This window comes from Panthera uncia (genome assembly GCF_023721935.1).
Source record: "Panthera uncia isolate 11264 chromosome A1 unlocalized genomic scaffold, Puncia_PCG_1.0 HiC_scaffold_17, whole genome shotgun sequence".
Taxonomy (NCBI): domain Eukaryota; kingdom Metazoa; phylum Chordata; class Mammalia; order Carnivora; family Felidae; genus Panthera; species Panthera uncia.
The window spans coordinates 39,963,436-39,987,629 of record NW_026057577.1 but is presented as its reverse complement, the minus strand read 5'-3'; the positions used below and the strand labels follow the sequence as shown (position 1 = coordinate 39,987,629).

The following is a 24,194-nucleotide window of genomic DNA, read 5'->3' as shown; positions in this document are numbered from 1 at the left end:
TGTAGGGAGTCTTCACTGTTGAAGTAGGTTTTTCCTGACAGCGGTAGAAACCTAATCATCAAATCTGTAAACCTGGTGCTAAGAATTGGTTGATGTGTGCCCTCACTTTGGGACATATTTCCTGGAACGTAGCAACACCTTCTGTGTAATCACAGCAGGTCAATGATCTGAAATACCAGGCCAAGGTGACCGCTGCTGTGATAACCTTACCCTAACTGGGAGCCCTGGCCCCCTGTGCTTGGCAGGAGGGTGCGGCAGCCTGGCCTCTTTCCTCCTGGCGGCTGCTGGGTTTAGGAGTTGAGTTTTGATTAGCTGATGTGATGGCACTTGTTGCTTCTTTTTGAGTAGGTTTTATTTTCCTTTCACCTTCTGAAGTATTTCATTGATGGCTTTCCACAGGACTAGAAAGGTTTCGGCTTCTGGGAGAGGCAGTTGCTGCTTCAGGAGCTTTTCATGTATATGGTTTTCAGGTCCACTTCTAATTGCTAGTCCAGAAAGCAGCATGGCCATTTGCACCTGCAGTATACAAAGCTGACGGTGAAGAGTTAGAAAATATTTGCATCTACATTCTTCATATCTAGAGACAAATGTGTATCCAGAGTAGCTTTAGGAAGACCCAGCTTTAGGGCATATACAAGGAATATGTATGTATGTATGATTTGAGAGAGAGAGAGAGCAGGAGCAGGGGAGAGTGGCAGAGGGAGAGAGAAAGAATCTTGAGTAGGGCTCAATCCCACTACCCTGGGATCATAACTGGAGCTGAAATCAAGAGTTGGGCTCTCAACAGACTGAGCAACCCAGGTCCCCCTACAAGGAGTCTTTAAAGGTCAATTCAGTTGACTTATTTTTTATAATGTTCCCAGTTTCCGTCTGTCTCTGTCTCTTTCTCTCTTTATATAAAGTTAAGAACAAATTTCCAATAAATTCCAACAAAGTTCCAACAAATTTTCAACAAAATTTGTTAGAAAAACTCTTAAGAGAGGGGGAGAAGATCTTCACCCTAAAGGATCAGCTGTAACTTTTAATCTTATGAATGGACTTTTATATAGTTGTGTTCCATGTAAATTTTTTCTCCCCCTTGGTCACATTAAGTGCTATAGAAGTATTTAATGCTTACATGTAAGTCCATGATATGTAATATTAAGAGTAGACTGCTGGGAGTTAATTTGGTCTCATTTAGAGAGATTTTAAAATCAATTTTTACCAGAATCCTGCTTTTATGGGAAAAACCAAATTTGAAAAGTCAAAAGAATATAAAAATTACAGATGTGTGTGTTATATAAAATTCAAACCCACAATTTCACAACCATTTCAGTAGAACTAATTTTGGCTTCTTCAGCATTTCTGGATTTTAAGTCTTTTGTCTTAGGTTAATTTAATTTTGTGAGGAAGCAACAGGGTACTAATTCAGCAGAATTTAGGGCTTCTTTTTGAAAACACACACCCAAATGTTTCTGAAAACGTGCCATGAGGAATGTGACTTATTTGAAGGGAGTAACAAGAAGTACTATTCCAATATCCTCTGTTCATTTATCTTACTAGGAAAAGTTAGCATTCTTTCTAAAAGGAGCCACTGTATATTTTTCTTTTTAAATAGGGCATAGAGACAGGGGGCGATGAAGGCTAGAGCCATTAGTAGCCTGAGAAATCTTCCCAAAGCACAAGTTTGTGACTACACTGATGGCTTTTGAACGTTTGGATGTGATTTGTATGGCCACAGCCGACCTCACCAGGGTAGGTTTTGAGCTTTGTTAGGTCCTTCATCTGCATGTATCAGTATCTTTTCAGGGCTTAAGGAGAGAGACTTAATAATTTGCACCTGGGTGCTCCAGTTGGTTGGGCGCCCCACTCTTGATTTCAGCTCAGGTCACAATCTCAGGGTTGGTGGGTCCGAACAGTGCAGTTCGTCGTGGGTTCTGACTGTGCAGAGCCTTCTTGGGATTCTCTCTCTCTCCCCCTTTCTGCTTCCCCCTCTCAAAAATAAGTGAACTTAGAAAATTAAAAAAAGATTAAATAAAAACTTGAAAAAATAAATACTAAAGAAATACATAAATAAACTAAATAAATAAAATGTAAAAAATAAAAAGAAAAAAAGAATCTGAGGTTGATACAGATGATTTGCATTGATACTACTTTAATTGTTGACTCTAGTAATCCTCATGAAGTAGAAGAGGGATGGTTGCCACCCTTTTTATAAATGGAGAAGTAGGGGCCTTGGGAGGCTATTAAGGTCTGTAAGCTCTCTACTGGTCTCTTATTTATCAGGTTCCCTTGCTTTGCTGATTCTCTGCTTGATCTTAACCCTAGTCCAATTATTTTGAAGGTCAGGTGATGACATACAACTTTTACCACCTGTTTTTAATTGTAAAGTATATTCTTAGATGTATCAGCGTCCATATCCTATAGTTTACTGTTCATCTTTGCTCCTTTGACCCTTCTCAAAATAGATGTATATTCGGTCAGATATAAACTTTTACTGAGGGCTCTTCTGTAAAATATAAAACTAATGTACAGAAGACAAAATGATTATTTAGAGGGCCTCAGTGGTAAGCCTGCTCTGTGGACACCCAGGAGCATATGAGGAGGCAAGTTAGGGCTATAAGCAGAGGGAAAATTACCGACACTGTAGTTTAATAATTGGGTATGAGCTATTAGATATAAAGTTATAATGAAAAGTTCCAATAAATATGTTTCTCAGAGACCAAGGCCTTTCTGGAGAAGAAAGTTGGCCAGAGCAGTCATGCACTGCATTTCACTGACTCTAAGCAGTGGAAATATTTACTTGATGTGGATGTAGGCCCAAGCTTTTATTTCAGCCCCTGAACACACAGATGGCTCCCGCTTTCCAGCTTTCACATTTATATACAACATTTAACCACTCCACCTCCTCTGCCAATTCCTTAGGCAATGACTCATCTTGTTTCCCTAGGCATCTTGGCATCATGGGCCAGTCCCAGATTTGGGTGGAGATGTACAGTCATTTAAATTCTGAGGATGGCTTTTGATAGTCAAAATTTGTAAGGAAATCCTGACACCCAGAAATTAACTTCTACTTGAAGAAGTATCTTAAGAGAAGATATTCCTGACCATTGTTGTTCACCTCTGGCAGGCAGCCCAGCCCTGCACTTCACACAGTGCCAGACAGTCAGCACCCATGAAAACCACCTAGGCTGGCAGGAGCATATGGCCTGGCTTCTTTGCACATAGCTAGTTTCTGTGCTTAGTGATGTCTGTTGAACTAGGCTGAATGCCAAAGATTCCAAATTTACTTGACTGTCCAGGAAAGAACCATGTTATGAGACTGTTCTTTTTTCAGTCCATATATATAAATGGAATGTATTGGAATATACTAAAGGAATGCACTAAAAAATTCTCCCAGCACTGTACTATTGAGCCTGAAATCTCAGATTGTTTATGTCACTGTCTTTTATGAAATTCCTGTATAAATTACCATAGTGGGGGCCCAAGTACCTTAGTGTCGGTGCTTCAGCTAGACCCCCTTCCCTGCCACAGAAAGGCTTGTGTCTGGGTCTCACCACCCCCACCGCTGTGTTTGGATAGTGTTGCCCACTTGTCTGAATCTGGCTCTTTGATTTCCTTAAGATTTGTACAACCCCTTACCTCTCACTCACCATGTATTACCTAGTGGTATTTCATGAAGATGTTTTCCAAGTTGTGAATTAATGCTGAGCATTGGGCAAGTGAACAGAGCCCAGGAACTACATGGATCTTAATTGTAACATGGGATTCTACATCTAAATTTAGGAACTCTGTGAATCCTAAAGATGGTGAAATTGAAGCCTAGAGAAGACTAAACAGAGGTCAGTCTTAGGGTGTTCTCCTGGCCAGTTCTGTCATCAAATGTAGGTGGAACAATATATTGCCTGGCTCAGGCTTAGAAGCTGTATTTCAAATAAGTAGAGCAAGGAATATCTCTTTGTGTTGAACATGCTGCTGTTGGTCTAGTCCAGGAGTCGGCAGAAGATTTCAGTAAGAGGTCAGATCATAGTTAGGCTTTGTGGGCCACATGCAGTCTCAGTTGCATATTCTTCTTTTAAAAAGTCCTTTAAAATGGGGAAACTATTCTTTAAAAATGTTCAGTTGTTTATGTAGAGAACATGATCACAAGTGGGGGAGGGACAGAGAGCGAAAGAGACAATTGCCAGGAGGCTCTGCATTCTCGCTGCTGCGGGGCTCGATCCTGAGATTCGGGAGATCACGACCTGAACCAAAATCAGAAGTCAGATGCTCAACCTAGTGAGCCACCCAGGCACCCCGAATGTGAAAACCATTCATAGCTTGCAAGCTGGCCCACCGACTCTACTTTAAAACTGAAAAAAGGAAAAAAAAATAGCCCTCTCATTTTAAGAAAAGGTTAAGAAACTCTTGTGAGACAACAGCATTTGCAGTTAAGTGTTACAGGATCAAGGAAAGGCAAAATAAATCCGCTTCAAAAAATATTTTGATTAGCAATCAGATTTTAAAATAGCAATCTGTTTTAATAGAATAGTTTAATAGAAGCTAATATTTTTTTTAGAAATTTTAGGCAAAAAAAGGCTATATTCTACCCTTTGGGGATAATAAAATAATCAAAGAATACCAAAGTTGTGTCAACAGACATTGAATTTCCTTATTCAAAAAAGATGCATATATAATAATTTTTACAAAAAAAAAAAGAAAAAAACGTGTACCTTCTAATTTTGTTCCATTGTGGCCCTGTACATTGAAAACTCCTATTTATTATGACCAGGTCTTCATGCGCTCTATAAAACCATCATGAGGCTCTTCATAGAGATTCAGTGTTGGGTTCTCTCTGGATTAGGAGGAAGGCCTCTCTGGACTTGTCAGGGAAGCATTTGCTGCCTGAATGGTAGAGTGTCTTCCTACAATCCTCTCTGGGTTTGACTATCTGGTTATATTGAGCATATCGATTCCTCTGTCCTTGTTGCCTTAAGGAATAAGAAATTGCCTTTATGAGTCTCTAGTAAGATCTCCACTAAGAAGCTCTTATTTCTTTTAAAAAATACTGGGCATATGGGGCACCTGGGTGGCTTGGTCGGTTAAGCGTCCGACTTCAGCTCAGGTCACGATCTCGCGGTCGGTGGGTTCGAGCCCCGCGTCGGGCTCTGTGCTGACAGCTCAGAGCCTGGAGCCTGTTTCAGATTCTTTGTCTCCCTCTCTCTGTGACCCTCCCCCGTTCATGCTCTCTCTCTGTCTCAAAAATAAATAAACGTTAAAAAAATAAATAAAAAAAAAAAAATAAAAAATACTGGGCATAGTAACTTATTTCCATCCCATGTTCAATAGGTTTTTTGTTAAGAGTGGACACTTTATTTTTTAATTTTGTTTTTTATTTCTTAAAATTTACATCCAAATTAGCATCATTAGTGCAAAAATGATTTCAGGAGTAGATCCCTTAGTGCCCCTTACCCCTTTAGCCCATCCCCCCTCCCACAACCCCTCCTGTAACCCTCAGTTTGTTCTCCGTATTTATAAGTCTCGTCTGTTTTGTCCCCTTCCGTTTTTATATTATTTTTGTTTCCCTTCCCTTATGTTCATCTGTTTTATCTTAAAGTCCACGTATGAGTGAAGTCATATGATTTTTGTCTTTCTCTAATTTCACTTAGCATGATACCCTCCAGTTCCATCCACATAGCTGCAAATGGCAAGATTTCATTCTTTTTGATTGCCAAGTAATAAGAGAGGACACTTAAAAAAAAAAAAAGATGCTGGACATTTAACCCTACATACTGGCCTATGTACAATCAGTGGTTGTACCTGATGTGCTCTAACACAGTGTGGTCAGGTTCAAATAATAGTTCCCCTGCTGCAGACAGGGAGGAATAGAGATAGGCCTCACTGGTTTCCTTTTGAGCCCTGAGGTTGATTTCCCCTCCAAGTCCTCCTGTGGTATATAGGTCTATCCTGCCTTTTTCAAGATGAAAATGGGGGCAGGGAGCAGTGCAAAGGTTAGTTAAGTGTAGGATAGATCTTTGCTTTTCCTATTAGTACTTCTTTATGCTGTTTGTGCCTTATGGAAACCCACATGCCTCCTGCCTTTTCCTCGATGTGACAGCAGGGGTGACCCTAGTGGTAGGCTCAGGTGTTCCTTCAACAAACACGACTGTTGTCTTTGCTTCTGGGGAGTACTTACTTCTGTGACCAACTATACCAGCTGCAGGTTATGTCTTGCAGGTAGAAAAGGTTTGGCCTTTTCTACCCTTTCTCATATTTCTAGTAGTGAACTTTCCACTTTGGAGCTTCCTTCACCAGAAAGTTGGATGTTTAGGATCAGGAGGGATCCAGAGGCTTAGAATTTCTCTCATTCCGCAGGACTCCATCTCCCACCAGCTGACCGAAATACTCATTGGCCAGGTGAGGCCAAACTGCACCACTCTCAGAGAAGAATCAGAATGGGCCAGAGGAGACTGAAGGAGATGGTAGATAACTATACCTTATAGTGTATGTAGAAAGAAGTCATGGAAGTAAATCCTGTGCTTAGTGCCAGACTTCTCTTTCAATGGACATTTAATGGACTCTTTCAATGTCCACTTCAGTGGACATTTAATATGTTTGTTTTCATGGGTTTTATTTTTTTTAAGTTTTTTCTTGCTATTTGAACCCAGGCGTATAAACATGGTTTTCCTTTTCAAATTGAAACTTACCTATTTAAAAAGTGAAATTTCATCATTTGAGTCAGAATCCAAATTAAAACAAAATGAGATTTTGGTTAAACACACAGGAGTGGCTGGTAATTGGCTTTTTTATCTTTTGGTTGTATGTAAGCAACTGACTCATTTCGATCTCCCAGAGAAAAAAAAGGTTGATAGTAAAGACATAACACAGTCCAGAACTAGCCTCCCACCAGGAACGGAACTGAACTTGCTCAGTTTCACTGGTCGCCTGGCTTTTCAGTGTGGCTGCCATTCTGATCCATTTACTCACTGGCTTGCTGTCATTGCTGAACCATAGCTTTTACATCCTTATAAGCTGAGTTTGCAAGTAGCCTATCCTGTATCCTTTTAGGTATCCTTTCTACACTTCTAACAAAAAAGAGAACCCTTTCATCCTTCCAGTGTAAATTCCAGAGGGAGAATACAGTGCAGCAGATGTCTGGGTCAGGCGTGTCATGGGTCATCTTCAGTGTCCTCTCAAAAGTAAAGGCAGAGCTGTGTGGTTCAAATGGGGCTTCCCCTTCCCCCTTCAACTGTGTTGTGGGAAGACAGTGCCCCCGCCCCGGAGGGGAATTTGTAAGATTGCCACAGAGTCTGTCAGGACTGTACACAATGTTGGATTAGAGTTCTGTAGTTCTTCTGAGTTTTACAAGATAAGGAACGGACTTCCTTCCACCAATGTGTGTGTGTGTTGTTTAAATGTTGATTTTGAGCAGGGAAGAGGCAGAGAGAGGGAGACAGAGAATCCCATGCAGGGCTTGAACTCATGAACTGTGAGATCATGACCTGAACTGAAACAGAGTTGGATGCTTAACAAACTGAGCCAGACAGGCGACCTTGAATGTGTTTTAGTGCCTATATGATTGGCATATGCATGTGTGGGGACGGGGGGTAAGAATGGAGTTTGCAAAGGCAGGGACTTATAGAGCCTTCTTATTGTCAGATGTGGCATTAATCCATGAGCTCCGTCCCTATATCTAGGACTAGTAGAACAGTGGTGAGAGCTTCAGACATTGTTTCTCTAAGGCAGTTAGGAACATATTCTTTCCTTGACAGAAACTTTTTAAAGGAGCATATGCTGTTCTCTTTCCTCTTAAAGGACAAGCAACAGAATAAAAGGTTATAAACCCACAAAGTCAAAGAATGCAAAAGGAAACAATAGCCAATAGGTAATGATTTTGGGAAGCAGTTAGATGAGTGGTAGAACTCAAATGTCTAGTGCCTTCAGAGGGTAGGAGCTTAAGAGATCTGTACTGCAGAACCTGAGAAAGGCTTTGGACATGGAGCCACCAGGAAGATATGGTGAAGCTGCCTGGCAACATGGGTGGGGAGTTGTCAAAGTCTAGACTTGGCAAGTGATCCAAAGTCCAAGAAACTCAGTATTTACCCCTGGAGGTCTACTGAAATGGAAGATTTTTCATGGAGATGAACAGGGCTATAGGTTAAGTGATGCCTGACCTTCCCAGAGCTCCCTTGAGTATCTTGGACTCAGGGAAACACACAGCAGGCAAATACAAAGCACACTCAATTAGCCAACCTCACCCAGAGCTATGACCACTGTTCTGACCACAGCCTGCATACATGCCACAGCCATTAGTCATCAGAGGAGCCAGAGCCTAGAGGGAGGGCAAAGTTAGGTATATAACCACAATGGGGCGGGGGACGGATTCCTAGTACCCCCTTAGGATGAAGTAATCTTTGGATCCCCAGAGATGGGGGTAACACCTATACTGGGGTAGATCTGTAAGGGGAAAACTTAAAGGGGTATAGGTTTCATCTGAAGTATATTGAACCTTGTGTTAAAGTCAGGGTCTTTGGAAGGAAAATATTGTTTGAAGATTTTAGAATCCTAAGTGAGGAAGGACCTTCAGCGTCCTGAGTTTACTTTGAGTTGAAAGCACAACATAGGACTAAGTGGAAGTTCCATTTTAGAGTTGGTATTGTTTTTTCTTGCTATGTCCTTAGCAGAGACAGGTGCAAGTCTCCCTAAGATACACTCATAGAAGGATTTATAACTCATAGGTATATGTTTTTAGTCTGCAGAACCGATGCCTTTAACAATTATATGAAAAGGCAGAGGCAACTAAATAACCAGAATAGGGACAGCTGCACTTTTAGGCAGTAATATCCAAACCTGGCTTCAGCCTCACTCAAGGTACTGTTATCCTGAAAATGAAAAAAAAAATTCCAATTAAGGTAGAACTAGTGAGGGGACTCTAACTGGCATGTTTGTGTCGCCAAATTGGCTTCAGCTGCCAGATGCAAACTTTGATTCAACCAGAACCGACTTTCTTCTCAACTCCAGAATGTTGAGACAAGCCTCTTACTATTTATGTTTTTATAGCTTCAACAACAAACAAAAAAGGAAAGGAGGGGCTCTGCAGAAAGCCAGTAGGACTTTAAACCAGCTAATGAGTGCAATTCAGTTGAACAACTCATGTTCTTTTACAACCATGTTGTACAACCATGTAAAAAACTTGATAAAATTAGATAACCTCTGAGTCTTTACCAGCTGCTGAGAACTGAATGCTCACAGCAGTGGTCAAAGAGCTGGGAATGGATTGTGTATCTATTTCAAATAGGCAGTGCCAATGCACACAGCCAACATACATTGTTTTCTGAGGAATGCATTTGATTAAGTGTATGAATCACAAATTATCAAACAGAATTTTTGAAATATATTTTGAAGGCATATTCTTACTAGATAGAAATAAGGCAAACATTTTTTTTCAAAAAAAGAGACCAGATTTGCTTAAAGGGGGTCAAGTCTTTAGGGATGCACCCAAAGTCAAAGGCAGGCTGACAGAGAAGAGGGGAAATTCTCACCTGATTGGTGTAAAGTCATGGAACTAAAAGGGTGTATAGGTGCTAATCAGAAAATGTATTTCATTGTTGGATCAGAGAACCTGTACTTATTTAGGCAGATTACTGTATTATAAATACAGATTATTTATTCTTCGTTATCCTTTAAAGTAATCTGAGGATTGTGGAACTGTCAAGTAAACTGTTTGAATGAATTAAACTTAGTCCCTAGATAAACAGGGCAGAAAACTTAGTAGGTTGGCCCAGAATAAGGACAACCTTGTGTTCAGAATGCTAGCAGTTTATCCCAAGACTTGGAACTAATGATAACAGTTGCCTCTTAATCAGAATTATAACACAAAACACAGGAAGAGGCGCTGTCAACAATTGTCTTTTTTACAATTTCAAAAGTAGTCTAGATATAGTAATAAACTCTTCTAAAAGTCAAGTTTCTTGGGCAATCACTTTTTGTTTTGCTTTTTTAAAAACAAACTTTTTAAATGTTTATTTTTGAGAGAGAGAGACAGAGCGTGAATGGGGGAGGGGCACAGAGAGGGAGACACAGAATCCAAAGCAGGCTCCAGGCTCTGAGCTGTCAGCACAAAGCCTGATGGGGGCCTGAACTCATGAACCACGAGATCATGACCTGAGCTGAAGTCAGACTTAACAGACTGAGCCACCCAGGCGCCCCTGTTTTGGTTTTTAAAAAGATTAACTTTTCAGGTATTAATGAGCATGAGAATGCTTGCCTAAAGCCCTATTCCATATATAATTTATACTCTGATTATTCAGTGGTTATTAATGGTAATGACTATTAACATTTAATGACTATTAATCATTTCAAACACCAACACTTTAGGGGTGTGGTGATACTAAAGTTTCTAGTTGGTATGTTAAACTCTTTATTCCTATCTTTTCTATTAGCTTTACCTTCAAGCCAGGATGAAGGGAGACTGGGCAAGACTCTTACGCCCCACACTGCAATTTGGTCTTGTTGCTGTATCCATTTATGTGGGTCTTTCTCGAGTTTCTGACTACAAGCACCATTGGAGTGATGTACTAACTGGACTCATTCAAGGAGCTCTGGTGGCAATATTAGTTGTAAGTATACAGGACGGCACCCTATATGTTGATACTGATAAACACTGGGATAAATAAGTAGAAAACATGTGCTATTGAAAAAAACTATACAAAGGAAGATACTGTGGCTTAGTAATTTTTACTGAGTAAGAACACCGATGTTACTAAGTCATGTTAGGACGGACAGCAGATAATAAACTATGCTGCTTTTCCTAAAAGTTATAAAAACTTACTACTACATGTAGTTTTGTAAAAGGCTATGCCTACAGCGTTTTGGGTTTTTTTTGTATGAACTGAAGAATACCTTAAGTGCTAACAGAGTAAAGCTGTACTTAAGACCTAACTAAGCAACTCCGAATTTTAGAAGAATTTCCTTTAACATTAAAACTTCCTGTTGGTCACTAATTTTCTGTACCCTTTAACATATGTCTTTTGTTTATATTTATTTTTTGCAAACTGTTACAACTGTGCATATGGTTTTTAAAATTAAATTACATCATTAAATACTTTTGTCCCATTCTAAGTAGAATTTGTTCTCTATAGGTAGTGTATGTATCAGATTTCTTCAGGGAGAGAAATTCTCCTTTTAAAGAAAGGAAAGAGGAGGACTCTCATACAACTCTGCATGAAACACCAACCGCAAGCAATCACTATAGGAACAATCACCAACCTTGAAGGTAGCAGAGTGCTCAGATGAAGCTGGCCCGCTTTCTAAAGGAAAATGATTGCAACCAGAAGGCAAGAGGATGCGTTTTCTTCATGGTGTACAAGCCTTTAAGGGACTGCTGCTGCTATACCTCTTGGATGCCCACTTTACCTGTGTGTATATAGTTCCCTTTAACACAGTGGTTATCTAATAGCTCTGAATTCATTTAAAAAACTTTAAGCCTTTCACTAAAACAATGCCCACCTGTACATTTTTTTATTAAAAAAATGTAATGCTTATGTACAAATGTGTATGTAATGTATGCTCTCTTAGCATGATGCCTGATTTAAACATAATACGTATTAAAATGTTTGAACGACTGCCTTGAGATGAGAGAACCAAATCAATACTTGTGTAAGCATTTGTATGTAGTCAGCTGTAATCAGGTGGTGAAAACTTTAAAATCCCACATTCATTTCGCTGGCTCTTTTTACAAGTAGAGGCTGGCAGCAAATACAATATCTCTCTTGATTTTGGTGATTCCTACAAGAAAAGGAAATAAGATTTAAAATTTTAAGACCACAAAGATCGTGATTCCCCTCTGGTGCGGTTTTAACACAACAATCCTGATGGTACAAGACCTTGTTGGTCTAAAAGATACCTGGAAGAGTCCACAGCCACCTCTGAGAGGGGGGAAACATAAAAACTTAGGCTAGACTCTGAAATGCCCAGTAGGTCTCCGTGTGTGTGTATGTAGGGGGTGGGAGTGGTTCAAATTATTCACAAAGACTTATTACTGAGGAAAGGACTAAACTGTCAAAAGAAGTTATTGGCCCAAAAGCGTGTACTTTCAGCCTACGTCAGGAGATCCTGTATTTTCACTTACCATTTGAAATTCTTTCTGCGCGAAGACAGGACAAATCTTATTATCTAAAAATGTTTAGGGGCGCCTGGGTGGTTCACAGTGAGTTAAGCATGTGACTTCAGCTCAGGTCATGATCTCATGGTTCATGGGTTTGAGCCCTGCTTCGGGCTCTGTGCAACAGCTCAGAGCCTGGAGCCTGCTTCAGATTCTGTGTCTCCCTCTCTCTGCCCCTCCCCTGCTTGCACTCTCTCTCTCAAAATAAAACATAAACATTAAAAAAAAAATAAAAAGTTTATATAACGAGACTTAAACTCGGGTTGATGAAATAGGTCTGCCCCATCGAGCATAAGGAAACATAACTCAGTTTCTGAACACCTCGTCTCAGGACACTGGTTGTGTCAGATGGAACAAACTGTAAACATGTTAGACCCACCGCCCACCTCTGTCACTACCACCTCAGACTGGCTATCCTTCCATGATCTGGTCTTCCTGCTTCCACCTTGCTCATCTACAGACTGGCCTACAATGCAACAGCAAGAATTGCTCTGAAACCCAAGCCAGTGCACAGCACTCCTGTGTTCAAAACCTCCAATAATCATTTCAGGAAAAAGGCCGGGGCCTAGGGGTTAAAATGATAATTTCTTTTCTCCTTCATACTATTCTACTCACTGCTCACTCTGCTTTAGCCACACTGGCCTTGTGCTGCTGCTTAAGTCTATCAAGCATAGACTCCTGAGTGGGCCTTAATGCCACCTCCTGAGTAGGGCCCCCAGGCATCTCATCTATCTCTCAATTCCTATTGTCTCTTCCTCTTTTTCTTCTGTAGACTTATAACCACCTGAAATATTTTAAGTGCTAACTTATTTTACATCTCCCCACACCAGAATGTAAGCTTCATGAAGGCAGGGATTTGTGGGTTTTTTGGTTCACTGCTGTATCCCCTAGTGCTTAAAACAATGCCTGGCACACAGTACTCAATAAAAAAATCTTACAAATGATTATACATAAAATCCCAAAACTTCTTCCCATACACTCTAAAAGTTTCTTTAAACACTACTAGATAGCCCTCCATGGCATTCCATTGGAAAGCATCTGAAAAAGTCTTCCTACATTGTGGTCAAGAACTCAGGTCTCACAGGATTTGCCTTAATTATTAGAAAAAGCTTATAGACTGGATACTGACCTTCTGCAAATTTGTTTTCCAGCTCAGTATTTCCAATGGCTTTTGCTGCTTGACACATCTGTCTAAGCAGTTCTTCCAGGCGCCTCATACAACGAATTATGCTGCCTATAAAGAAAAGGAAACAAATTACTTATAAAATGGAAATAACCAAAACAGTAGAACTTTTGTTAACAGGCAAGATAGGAGAACATGGGATGATTAACTAACAGTACTTTGAGGGACTTCCCATCCAGTAAATCAGGTAGCAAACTTCATTGGCTGCCTGGTAGGCACTAGGAAGGATATAAAAAGTTAAATTTCCCATTCTTGACTAATGCTAGAGAGTCATGGACTTATAATGGGTTGACATTTGCTCTTATTTAGAAATAAACAAAATGCTCTGGGAGCAGGGGAGAGAGCAACTTTGGGTGAAGGCCAGCAAAGACAACATATAACCAGGGTCTATTAAGAATGAGGAGGTCTCTGTCACAGAGTAACAAGGGATGACCACTGAGGCAATGCAGAGAAGTCTGACAAACTGCAGCTACTCAAGGAAGCGGAGTGTGGCCTACTAGGGATCTGGATACCATCCTGTGAAGAGAATGCAGAGATTTTTTTTTTTTTAAGTTTATTAGGACAAGCAGGGGACGGTCAGAGAAGGAGAGACAGAATCCCAAGCAGGCTCTGCACCATCAGTGCAGAGCCCTAAGTGGGCCTCGAACTCACAAACTGCGAGATCATGCCCTGGGCCGAGATCAAGTGTCAACTGCAGAGAATGCAGAGATTTTTATGTGGGGGAGTAATAAGAGGATCAGACTTGTCATTTCAGAGGTGCATCCATTCTTCCTGACCTTAAAGAGACTTTCATCAGTGCTTTCTTCACACAGTGTGCCTCAAGGGAACACAAAAGAGGAGATAAGCCTCCTTCCATTGTATTTGACTCCCTGAGACAACTGTTTGTATTAAAGCTGAAGCTGTAAACATCATTTCACATCTGTCTCACTTCAGCAAGAAGGGGCCTGGGATCCTTTCTCAAAGAGCTATGTGCTCAAGTTTACAACTCTTGGGAGTTTACTTTTAATGTCTGATATACATTAGGAATACCTGTCTGACATGCCAGCTAGTAACTCTTAAGCCCTTACTTCTATTCCTTGTAACACTGAAATAATTCATCAGCATTAATCAAGTTCTTGAAATATACTCACTGTTCGGGGCTGAGTTTTCCTTTTTTTTTTTCCTCCCCTGAAGCCACCTATGGGCCAGAGCAATGAAAATACAACAATGCTATTGCACATTCTGTGAGTTTTGTTGGGATGACATTGGTAATGAAGAGGACCAGCACACAGGTTACTTTAAAGACAACTGGGGATAATACCCTTCCATCTCTTATATACAGGATGTTCATAACTTTAGACTTGGTTCAAAGGACTGAGCTGAGGCACCAGCTCAGAGCAAAGAAGAGCAAAGACTTGATGGAGACCTGGGTTCTAGCCCAGATTCTGCCACTAAGTAATTAACTCTGTGATGCAGGCCCTTACCCTACTCTCATTTCTAAGGTATGTACAACGATAGTAAATGCTATTTAAAGAAAGGGCTCGCTCTACCTAACTCTGGATGGTATCACTTGAGATAAGAGATACATAAATTCTTTGACATGGGCAAAACCGTAAAGGAATATAATGTCATGATATAACTCTTTACCAAAATATCCAAAGTCCATAGCCTTTTTCACCCTTCTCTCATTAAAAGGTTTATGGAGTTCTGGGGGGAAAAAAAACTCCACCTCTCAAGTACACCCTATTTCTACTACACAATTCTGTCAAAGCTATTTAGCACCTAGCAAGGTACTTTATTAGATTCTGAACACTTATTCTGTGGCAAGTCTGTAGTGTGTATTTTATGTAAATCACCTTGTTTGACATTTACAATTCCACGAGACAAGCACTGTCATTATCCTCATTTTCCAAAGAAGGAAAAGGGGAGAAAAAAGTTACAGACATAACGTGAACAAGGTCAGAGCTAGGAATAAATGATGGAGAAATTATGTCAAAGATCATAGAAGTGAGATGTTTTCTAAATTTTCTCAATGTGTATTACTTTAGAAAATTTCTATTTATAATATAGTTTACACATTTAAAATAATTAAAAAATAAATATTTTATAAGTTTCTTAGGCCTTACTGTAAAGCTCTTCACTTGTGTAAAAACCTTCATTGCCAGGTAGTACCAAAGAATTTACCATTAATGAGTTTCTAGAAACAGTAAGTGGTAAAAACCGGCAAGTAGGATCTAGTCAGATAAATGGGTGTTTTCTGATTTTGGCAATCAGAAAGTCACTGGTGATTTGTAGTAATTTCAACAAAATGAGACAACACATGTCCCCAACAGAGCGGGGGAGCAGACGCTTGACACCCTATGTCCACTGTCTCTGGAAGTGTACAGACCAGGGATTACATTTTGTCTATGCCATTTACTATGTGAGGGACTATATTATAAGCAAGTGAGGAGTGACTTCTTGTGGGTGGTAAAAATATTCTAAAAATAGATCGTGATAATGGTTGTACAGCTTTGAATACATTAAAAACCACTAAATAATACTCTTAATTAAAAGGGTGGATTTTTATGCTCCATGAATTATAATCTCAATGTTGAGTTCTTCCTGGAATGGTGAGGTAAACCGGAGTTTAAAGGTCAGTGACATTGAAATGGACATTTAAAATGGTGAATTTTATGTATATTTTGTCACAATTAAAGAAAAAAAAATTCTGATTACTCAGAATTCAATGTTGCTTCCTACTCTAGACCCTGGCCCATGGCAACCATTAATCTACTTCCTGTCTCTATGGATTTGCCTATTCTGGACATTTCATATAAGTGGAATTATACAATAGTTGCCGCTGCCTTTTTTTTTTTTTTTTTTGTTTTGATTAAAAAAAAATTTTTTTTAGGGTTTATTTTTGAGAGAGAGAGACAGAGTTCTAGCAGGGGAGGGCAGAGAGAGAGGGAGACACAGAATCGGAAGCAGGCTCCAGGCTCTGGGTGTCAGCACAGAGCCCGAAGTGGGGCTCAAACCCATGAACCATGAGATCATGACCTGAGCTGAAGTCAGATGCTCAATGGACTGAGCACCCAGGCTCCCCTCTATCTGCCTTCTCTTACACCTAGAACCTTAAGGAGTTCAAAGTTCATTCACATTTTAGCATTAATCAGTACTTCATTCCTTTTTATAGGTGCTACTACATGATACTGACATACCACCATTTAATTATTCACTGACTGATGGACATTTGGGCACACATGCTTTAAAAGGCAATTTTGTAATCACGAGGCTCATCTGGTTCTTGAACAAAACAGTATGATTCGCATTGAGGATGGAAAGTAACACCTTTCTCTGAACAGTATTTCTACCTCCAGCTTTCCGGTATTCCACAAAGTGGTTCCCATAGTTCATGTTCTGAATCTGATTTCATACTCACATGTAAGTGGTTTTAATGAGTTTGACCTGAGGTTAGGATCACAAATGTATTTTCTTGCAACTATGTATCACTGGATCGCAGCTCAGGCCCAAACCCTTTCTGGAGGGTAGAGACGGCTGCTCACAAGGCACCAAGCACAGTACCTGCTCCCTTACCAGGGTCTCAGTAATTATTCACCAAATGCCTAAGAATCAAATACTAAGTAATTTAGTACTAAAATTTTGCCAGAAATGAAACAGACATAATACATGTTACTAAATGGTCACCCTATTATTATTATTAGCAAAAGTATTTCTAAGAACAAATCCATTGGAAAATCCCTAGTGAGAGTGATGTACCTTGACCTAGGGAAGGGTAAAACTATGCATGTTGAAAGGCATTTTGAGAAGAGCTTGTAGTGGAGGCAGAGTGTGTGAATGCACTACACAGCATTTGTTTTAAAAACTTGTGGCAGGCAGAAACAAACATTTCCAGTGATAGCACTTGTCATTAGAAACCTCCTGTGATGAAATAAGTGAAAATTAAGTCGTTCATGCACAGTGAAGAGTACAATACTGTTTCTGTATAGACAAAATTTAAGGGCCTCTGAAAGCTTACAATGGATCTATTACATGGAGTAATAGATTGAAACTCCAGACCTTAGCCCCTACAAATACTGTTTTGAATTGCTCTTCCAATTTAGTTTGATAGAAATAAGAAAAAAAAACCACATTATACCGTTTTGTTTTCAGGGTGATACAAAGGAAGTAAATATTTGTATGAAGTCTTCAAACTTCCTCAATTGAATCACAGTATAAGCTCCTCTCTTGCATTAGGCATCCCTTCAAACACGTGGTGTTTATCATTAAAATGTTAACTTGTGCCAGTTAATGTCTGAAAAATAGTTAAAACTACCTCTGAAATGACATGAAAGGATCACTTTTATTTTCATATAAAAAAAAAATTAAGGGGCGCCTGGGTGGCTTTAGTCGGTTGAGCTCAGGTCATGATCTCATGGTTCGTTGGTTCGAGCCCTGCTTCAGGCTCTGTGCTGACAGCTCAGAGTCTGGAGCCTGCTTTGGATTCTGTGTCTCCCTCTCTCTCTCTGCCCCTCCCCTACTCATACTCTGTCTCTCAAAAATAAACATTAAAAAAAAAAAAAGATAATTAAGAATCAAACTAGTAACAAATATGTTTTCCACAAAGTGCATTTTAAATTTCCAATGCAATCATTTTGTGCCCATACAAGACACAATATACTATGGGCTAGAACTCTGGTTACAGTATTTTCCCAATCATATAAAACATGTACTATAACAAGTTGAGAGAATAGCTATTCTGAAATGGAAGAACTAAATAACAGCAGGGTAAGTAAAGGGCGGGAGTGGGGGGGACACACAGTATGCTGGAAAAAGGATGGACTATCCTAAGTAAATCAAGGTTCTCAGTTATTTTTCTGCTGTTTACTTACGTTTTATTTTTAAGAGTTAATATACAGTCTATCCCAATTTTACAAAGAAAAAGTATAGCTGATATAATGGCAACCAGACTAGAAAAACATGAAGATTACACTGATGTCAGACCCAACTTCAAGTTATAGTTATAAACTGAATTCCTCAGATTTTCAAACTTAGATTTCTCACACAAATTGTGATGTACAAATAGCCCCAAGGAATTGGAAAGGGGCAAAATAGATTTCAGGAATGCTGGTATGCTCTAAGACACCAAACTGTCTTCAATTTTAGCAGTTTCAGATCTATCTCCGATACTGTGATAATTCTTCCATTTAAGTACAAAGAACAGAAAAATAATGCACAAAGACAATTTTATAGGGCTCTCCAGATTTGCAGATCTCCTGCCCCTTGATTTTTCTTCAAACAAAACAAACTATCTGCTATGAACCACTATTATGTCATTGTGTCTGACTTCTCAGAGAAGCAGATGTTCTATAAATATGAGCATAATAGCTTGGAATTACCTACGCATAGAACAGTCATTAATTTCAGTCTTATGTTCCAAAAAGATGCCAGACAAAGAGTGGTGGTGCCGTATGGCAGCTTTACACTACGCAAGTGCTTTACACTGCGCAAGTGGTCACACACATACCAAGTTTCCTGTGTGTTATGCAGTGTTCACAAGTTAAGTGTGTCACGCTTTCCTCTTCTCACATCCTAAGCTATGGCTACTCACCATGAAACTGTTATAAATACCCTCTTACCATTCCTACAAGCATGAAGTGTCAGTGGATGGAGATGGTGCAATCTAGGTTAGGATTTAAGAAGTCTCTAGATCCGAAATTCAAGGATAAGACATTAGGGTGCTTAGATGCAGTTATAAACTATCATGTGATTTGTAATCACAGAGGCCGAGGTTCAAATCCTAGTGCCATCATATACCACACCTCCATGACGTTGGGAAAATTACTTTTTAAAAACTCAGCTTTCTTGAACAGAGAAGAAATAATATCTACCCTGAGTTAATCACTTTGGTGATTAGATGTAAATTATATAAAGTGTTTACTAGCACAATGCCTGGCACACAGTAGTCACATAATAGAGCAAGATTCTAGAACCATATCACTAAATGATCATTTAATGGAGGCTTAGAAATAAACTTTGTGACACCATATACACCATGTAACAGGACACCATAATAAAAAAATGCTATAAACGTCAACATTAAAACTTAAAACCAATGAAGTTCAATGTAGTATAGTAAAGGCTCTAATATTCTGTTGCAGAGATGTTTGACCTTTGCATCATAAAAATCAATGATTCATCGATTAATAGTCTTTAATAATGTTAGTTTAAAAGCATATAATATTGGATGTCCCAAAATATAATTTCTCTTAAAAATAGTAACAACAGCATTTAAAATATTATTATAATAATCTCTACAAACTGCAAGCTCATTTACTTTCATTTTTAAAGAGTTTAACGTAAATCTCTAATTTGATAAATACCATTCACCATTATAAATATCTACATAAGCCAATATTTTTGAAATGAATAAAACATTTCTAAAACGGTCTTCTTTAAATACTGTGGGGTTTTTTTGCTTCTTGTAATTCTTATTTCTTTCATATTCCCTCTGCCATTTTTTCATTTAAAATGTCTGTTCAGTTGAGTAACAATTATCTTACAGTCTTTAAAAATTCTGCATATTAATCTGATTCATGCTGAAGTAACATCTGACTGAGGCCAAGTTTGTTATTAGAAATGCAGTGATGGACAGCATTTTCAGCTCTTTTAAGTGGAATCAATACAGCAAGCCTTGAGGTTACTGCCAAGCAAATAAAACCAAAGAGGAAAAAAAAAAAACAAAAAACACCACACAAATATGACTTAGTAGGATCATCTGTTTATCTGTGATGGCATTATTCCATTTTATTACCGAAAATTAAAAACATTATTCTTGTTGGGGTGTGCCTGGGTGGCTCAGTCTGTGAAGCATCTGACTGTTGATTTCGGCTCAGGTCATGATCTTGTGTTCATGAGATCAAGCCCACATCAGGCTCCACATTCAACGTGGAGCCTGAAGATTCTTTCAAAAAATAAAAAATAAAATATCATTTTTGTTTAGTTAAAACACTGCCATCCTGAGTATATAATTTCCTATCAAAAGGAATGTATGTAGGGGCAGCTGGGTGGCTCAGTTGGTTAAGCATCTGACTTCTGCTCAGGTCATAATCTCATGGTTTGCGAGTTTGAGCCTGCGTTGGGCCCTTTCCTGTCAGCACAGAACCCCCTTCAGATTCTCTGTCCTCTCTCTGTGCCCCTCCCACGCTCGTGCTCTCTCTCTCTCAAATAAATATTAAAAAAAAAGGAAAGAAATGTATGCATATAGGATTTAAACATACCTTCAAAGACATCTGTCATCTTGCAGATATGAGCAAATGTTGCTCCCGTTGCCCAGGTATACACTACATCCATTAAGTGAGGTTTGAATGAGCTTAGATAAGTTTCCTCATCAATTTCCAATTTGGCTTCTGCTGAAACTTTTGCAATTCTTTTAGCACATTCCTTTGAAGATAGAAGATTTACTTAGTATTTTTTACTTCTGACCTCCCATATACTTTCTTTCTTTAGATTTCCAAAGCCAGAATTCTACAAGTTCCCTTTTTCTTCCTAGGTTAATATGCCCACAATTTGGATATTCTGTGCTTCTAAGTAGCTACAGTTCCTTTTCCACTGCTAAGTGTCAAGTAATAAAATTTCTCCATTACACTGAATTAAGAAAAATAGATCATGAGTGTGTTTTTCACCCAGTTACACCTTTAAAAAAAAAACAACCAAAAACAACCAGAAACTCTTCACTAAAATTATTCAAGAGTAGCATTTAACTAATCTCTAAGTATTTTATTAACAACCCCCAAACCCCAAAGACATCAGTAACAAAAACAGATTTAGAAAAGCACAAATCCTATAGCAAAAAAATGCTTTTCCCCAACAATGCTTTAAAAAATATAAATCTTAATTTTATTTTTTCCCCACAAAGAGAAATTTAGATCCATTCTTTCCTCCAGGGTAATATAAAAGGTCAAAAACCACCAAGTACTATATAAACTTCCCTGGTTCTGGAAGTTTAAATTTCTTAGTAACAAGGGATGTTAAATGTTCCACCGAAGAGACTTTGTTATAATTCACTCCTCCTCTTTTGCAGTGTCATATAGTTCATCTTTCCCTGTCTTTCTAATGTTGAAAAGGTAGATAAAACAGTTTATCCCCAGAAAATAAAACACACAATTACTATAAGCTACTGTGCCTTTGAGGACTCAGGGATAATTAATTTCTGAGGATAAAACATATTTTAAAACTTTGTTGTAAACTAGAATGGAAAACAATACACAAAAATTATGCTAACTAAATCCTAGTCCATCAAGAAGCAGTTCTTAACACCGAGGAAAACAGTGCAGGCACGGAGTTGCTGATACAGCCTATGTGATACATTATTCCATGTTAAATCTGCACTCACAGCAACTCAATAAAACTTATTACACTGGTGGGGGAGAATTTAATAGCATTTAATAGCATTAAATGACAAGACTAACATCAAGTAACATATTTAATCCTGAAAGAAGTGGTCTCTGGAATGATAAATACTAAGACTATGAAAAATGTTTATTTTACATATTCTATTCATAAAATACACAGTTCAAAAAATTTCTACCTGCATTTGACGAAGTGGTCCTGCTAACTGCTCAGTTAATTTGGGCATCTCACTTGACTATAAAAGAAAAGGATAAAACCCAAGTTTAAAATGTAGTATATACTTCTTGCTGTAACAAAGAAAACAGACCTTTCAGGATATCCATCAATAGCAAATTATAAGACCTTAGTTATTAGCATTTAGAATTTTTAATCACCTTAGTTGACGTAAGCAACCTTTCATCCTAAATTATAAAGTTATTCTATTTCAGAGGAAAATATTACACTGCTAAATTTATTATTTTCTGTGGTCACAAATGGAATGGAGGGAGAGCAAATATTATAAACATGCAAAGTAGTTTAGTTACATCAAAATTATTATAAGCTATTTTATCATAGTCAGATTTTGAAATAGTTTTGGTTCCCAGGAAACTCTTAGTCTGGAAACCGAAAATTTGGGGTATAGAACATTAAGTAGTGCCCTCAATTTTTATTTTACCCAGGTATTTCTAGCTCTCTAACAAAGTATGGGATAGTTAAAAGTTTAGTCTGAGTTGTAGTGTTCTTAAGATTGCCTTCCCACTAATGAAAAGTTCATCACTTGTTTTCAGTTAGAATAATAGGAGTTTTGAGGCCTATTACCAACTGGGCAAATGAACTTAGACAAGTGGTTTGAATTCTGTGTGTTGGTTTTCTACCCTGTCAGAGAGAAATAAAAGGTCAGATCCTGAAAACCTATAAACTTGTGATTACAATAAAGACATTATTTGTGAACAAAATGTGATAAAGGCAGCCACAACAAAAATAAAATCATTGTAAGAATGGTATATATGTATGTGTGACATACGTATGTATCTACCCTGGATTTAAATTATATGTAAATTTTTTAAAAAAGCTCTTGTAATAGCTATGCCTTTACTTTAAGCACCAGTATTTACATAGCACTGGTTTTGTTTTGCATGTCATATGTATTATTAAGTGATAAATCATAAACTAGATTGTATATATTATTCCTGTCCAAATAAAAAAATGATGAATGGGGTGCCTGAGTGGCTCAATTGGATAAGTGTCCGACTTTGGCTTAGGTCGTATCTCATGGTTTGCGAGTTAAAACCCCTGCATCAGGCTTGGCACTGGCGGAGCGGAGCCTGCTTGAGATTCTCTCTCTCTCCCTCTCAAAAATTAAATAAACTTATAAAAAAAAAATAATGATGAATGAAGGGGCACCTGGTTGGTTCAGTCAGTTAAACATCTGACTCTTGGTTCTGGCTCAGGTCATGATCTCATGGTTCATGGGATTGAGCCCCACTTCTGACTCAGCGCTGACAGAATGGAGCCTACTTGGGATTCTCTCTGCTCCTTACCTGCTTGCATGTTCTCTCTCTCTCTCAAAATAAATAAATAAACTTAAAAAAAAAAAAAGATGAATGATGAGAAAACAAAATGGCCAAAAAGAACTCAACATCTCAGTTTAATAGTGAACTCAACACTGCTTATCATCTTTGATATTGTGTCCATTCATGACTGATTAACAGTTACTGATCATTTCCTCTCTGGTCATTATAAATAGAAGGCACTGGTCCTCACGTAAGCAAGCTAAGTGTCATTTCACCAATGCTCTCCCATAAAATATATGCACAATTTATTCCTTCATCTCTCTTTGAAGTCTCAATTCAAATTTCACTCCATTGGTGAGGCCTTTACTAATCACCTTGTTTAAAAGAGTAATCCTATCCCCATGATTTCTGTCTGCCTCCTCTGCTTCACTTTCCTCTAAAACCTTCATCACCATTTGACATAATCTGTATTTTTTTTCTTCTTTACCTTCATCTACTAGCATATAAGTATCAGGAAAGCAAAAATTACTGCTGTACCTTAATGCCTAGGTCTGGGCACTGCACACAGGGGATGCTTAATACATATTTAGAGTCAGTTGATATTTATATTATAAAGATTGTATTTAGTCTTTAAATTACTTTTAATATAAAAAATGTAGGGACACAGTTTTAGAACACATTTCTAAAAAGAAGTGAGCATATTAAGCAGACTTGTTCATATTTATAACAATTCCATGTGACTTTTAGCATAATTTTTCATTTTCATATTGAAAGGCACCACCACAACAACTGATACTACATATAAATACAGTGTGGTTTCACTGAACAATCTTTTTTTTTTTTTTTCCCACTGTTCTAATTCTTTATTTTTTTATTTTTTTTTTATTTTTATTTTTTCTATTTTTTTATTTTTTATTTTTTAATATATGAAATTTACTGTCAAATTGGTTTCCATACAACACCCAGTGCTCATCCCAAAAGGTGCCCTCCTCAATACCCATCACCCACCCTGCCCTCCCTCCCACCC

The 24,194-nt window shown here is 38.4% G+C and overlaps 2 protein-coding genes across 3 annotated transcripts in view; one reads left to right on the top strand and one right to left on the bottom strand.

Annotated features, from left to right (window-relative positions):
• Positions 1–11,590, top strand: part of PLPP1 (phospholipid phosphatase 1) — a gene marked incomplete at its 5' end in the record, with an annotated part of 35,235 nt that extends 23,645 nt beyond the window's left edge. Inside the window, 2 exons of the mRNA XM_049648881.1 lie at positions 10,401–10,577; positions 11,100–11,590. Coding sequence (XP_049504838.1) covers positions 10,401–10,577; positions 11,100–11,231 — 309 coding nt within the window. The remainder of the gene's footprint in view (positions 1–10,400; positions 10,578–11,099) is intronic.
• The window catches only part of MTREX (Mtr4 exosome RNA helicase), a 117,029-nt gene continuing 103,511 nt past the window's right edge, over positions 10,677–24,194 (bottom strand). The window contains exons 24-27 of one of the 2 annotated variants that reach the window (XM_049649453.1): positions 21,853–21,909; positions 20,543–20,705; positions 13,251–13,355; positions 10,677–11,745 (exon numbers count right to left, since the gene is read on the bottom strand). In XM_049649453.1, coding sequence (XP_049505410.1) covers positions 11,693–11,745; positions 13,251–13,355; positions 20,543–20,705; positions 21,853–21,909 — 378 coding nt within the window. In that variant the 3' untranslated portion in view covers positions 10,677–11,692. Of the gene's footprint in view, positions 11,746–13,250; positions 13,356–17,381; positions 20,227–20,542; positions 20,706–21,852; positions 21,910–24,194 lie in introns of those variants that run through there. The other variant, XM_049649454.1, reaches the window with a different exon arrangement.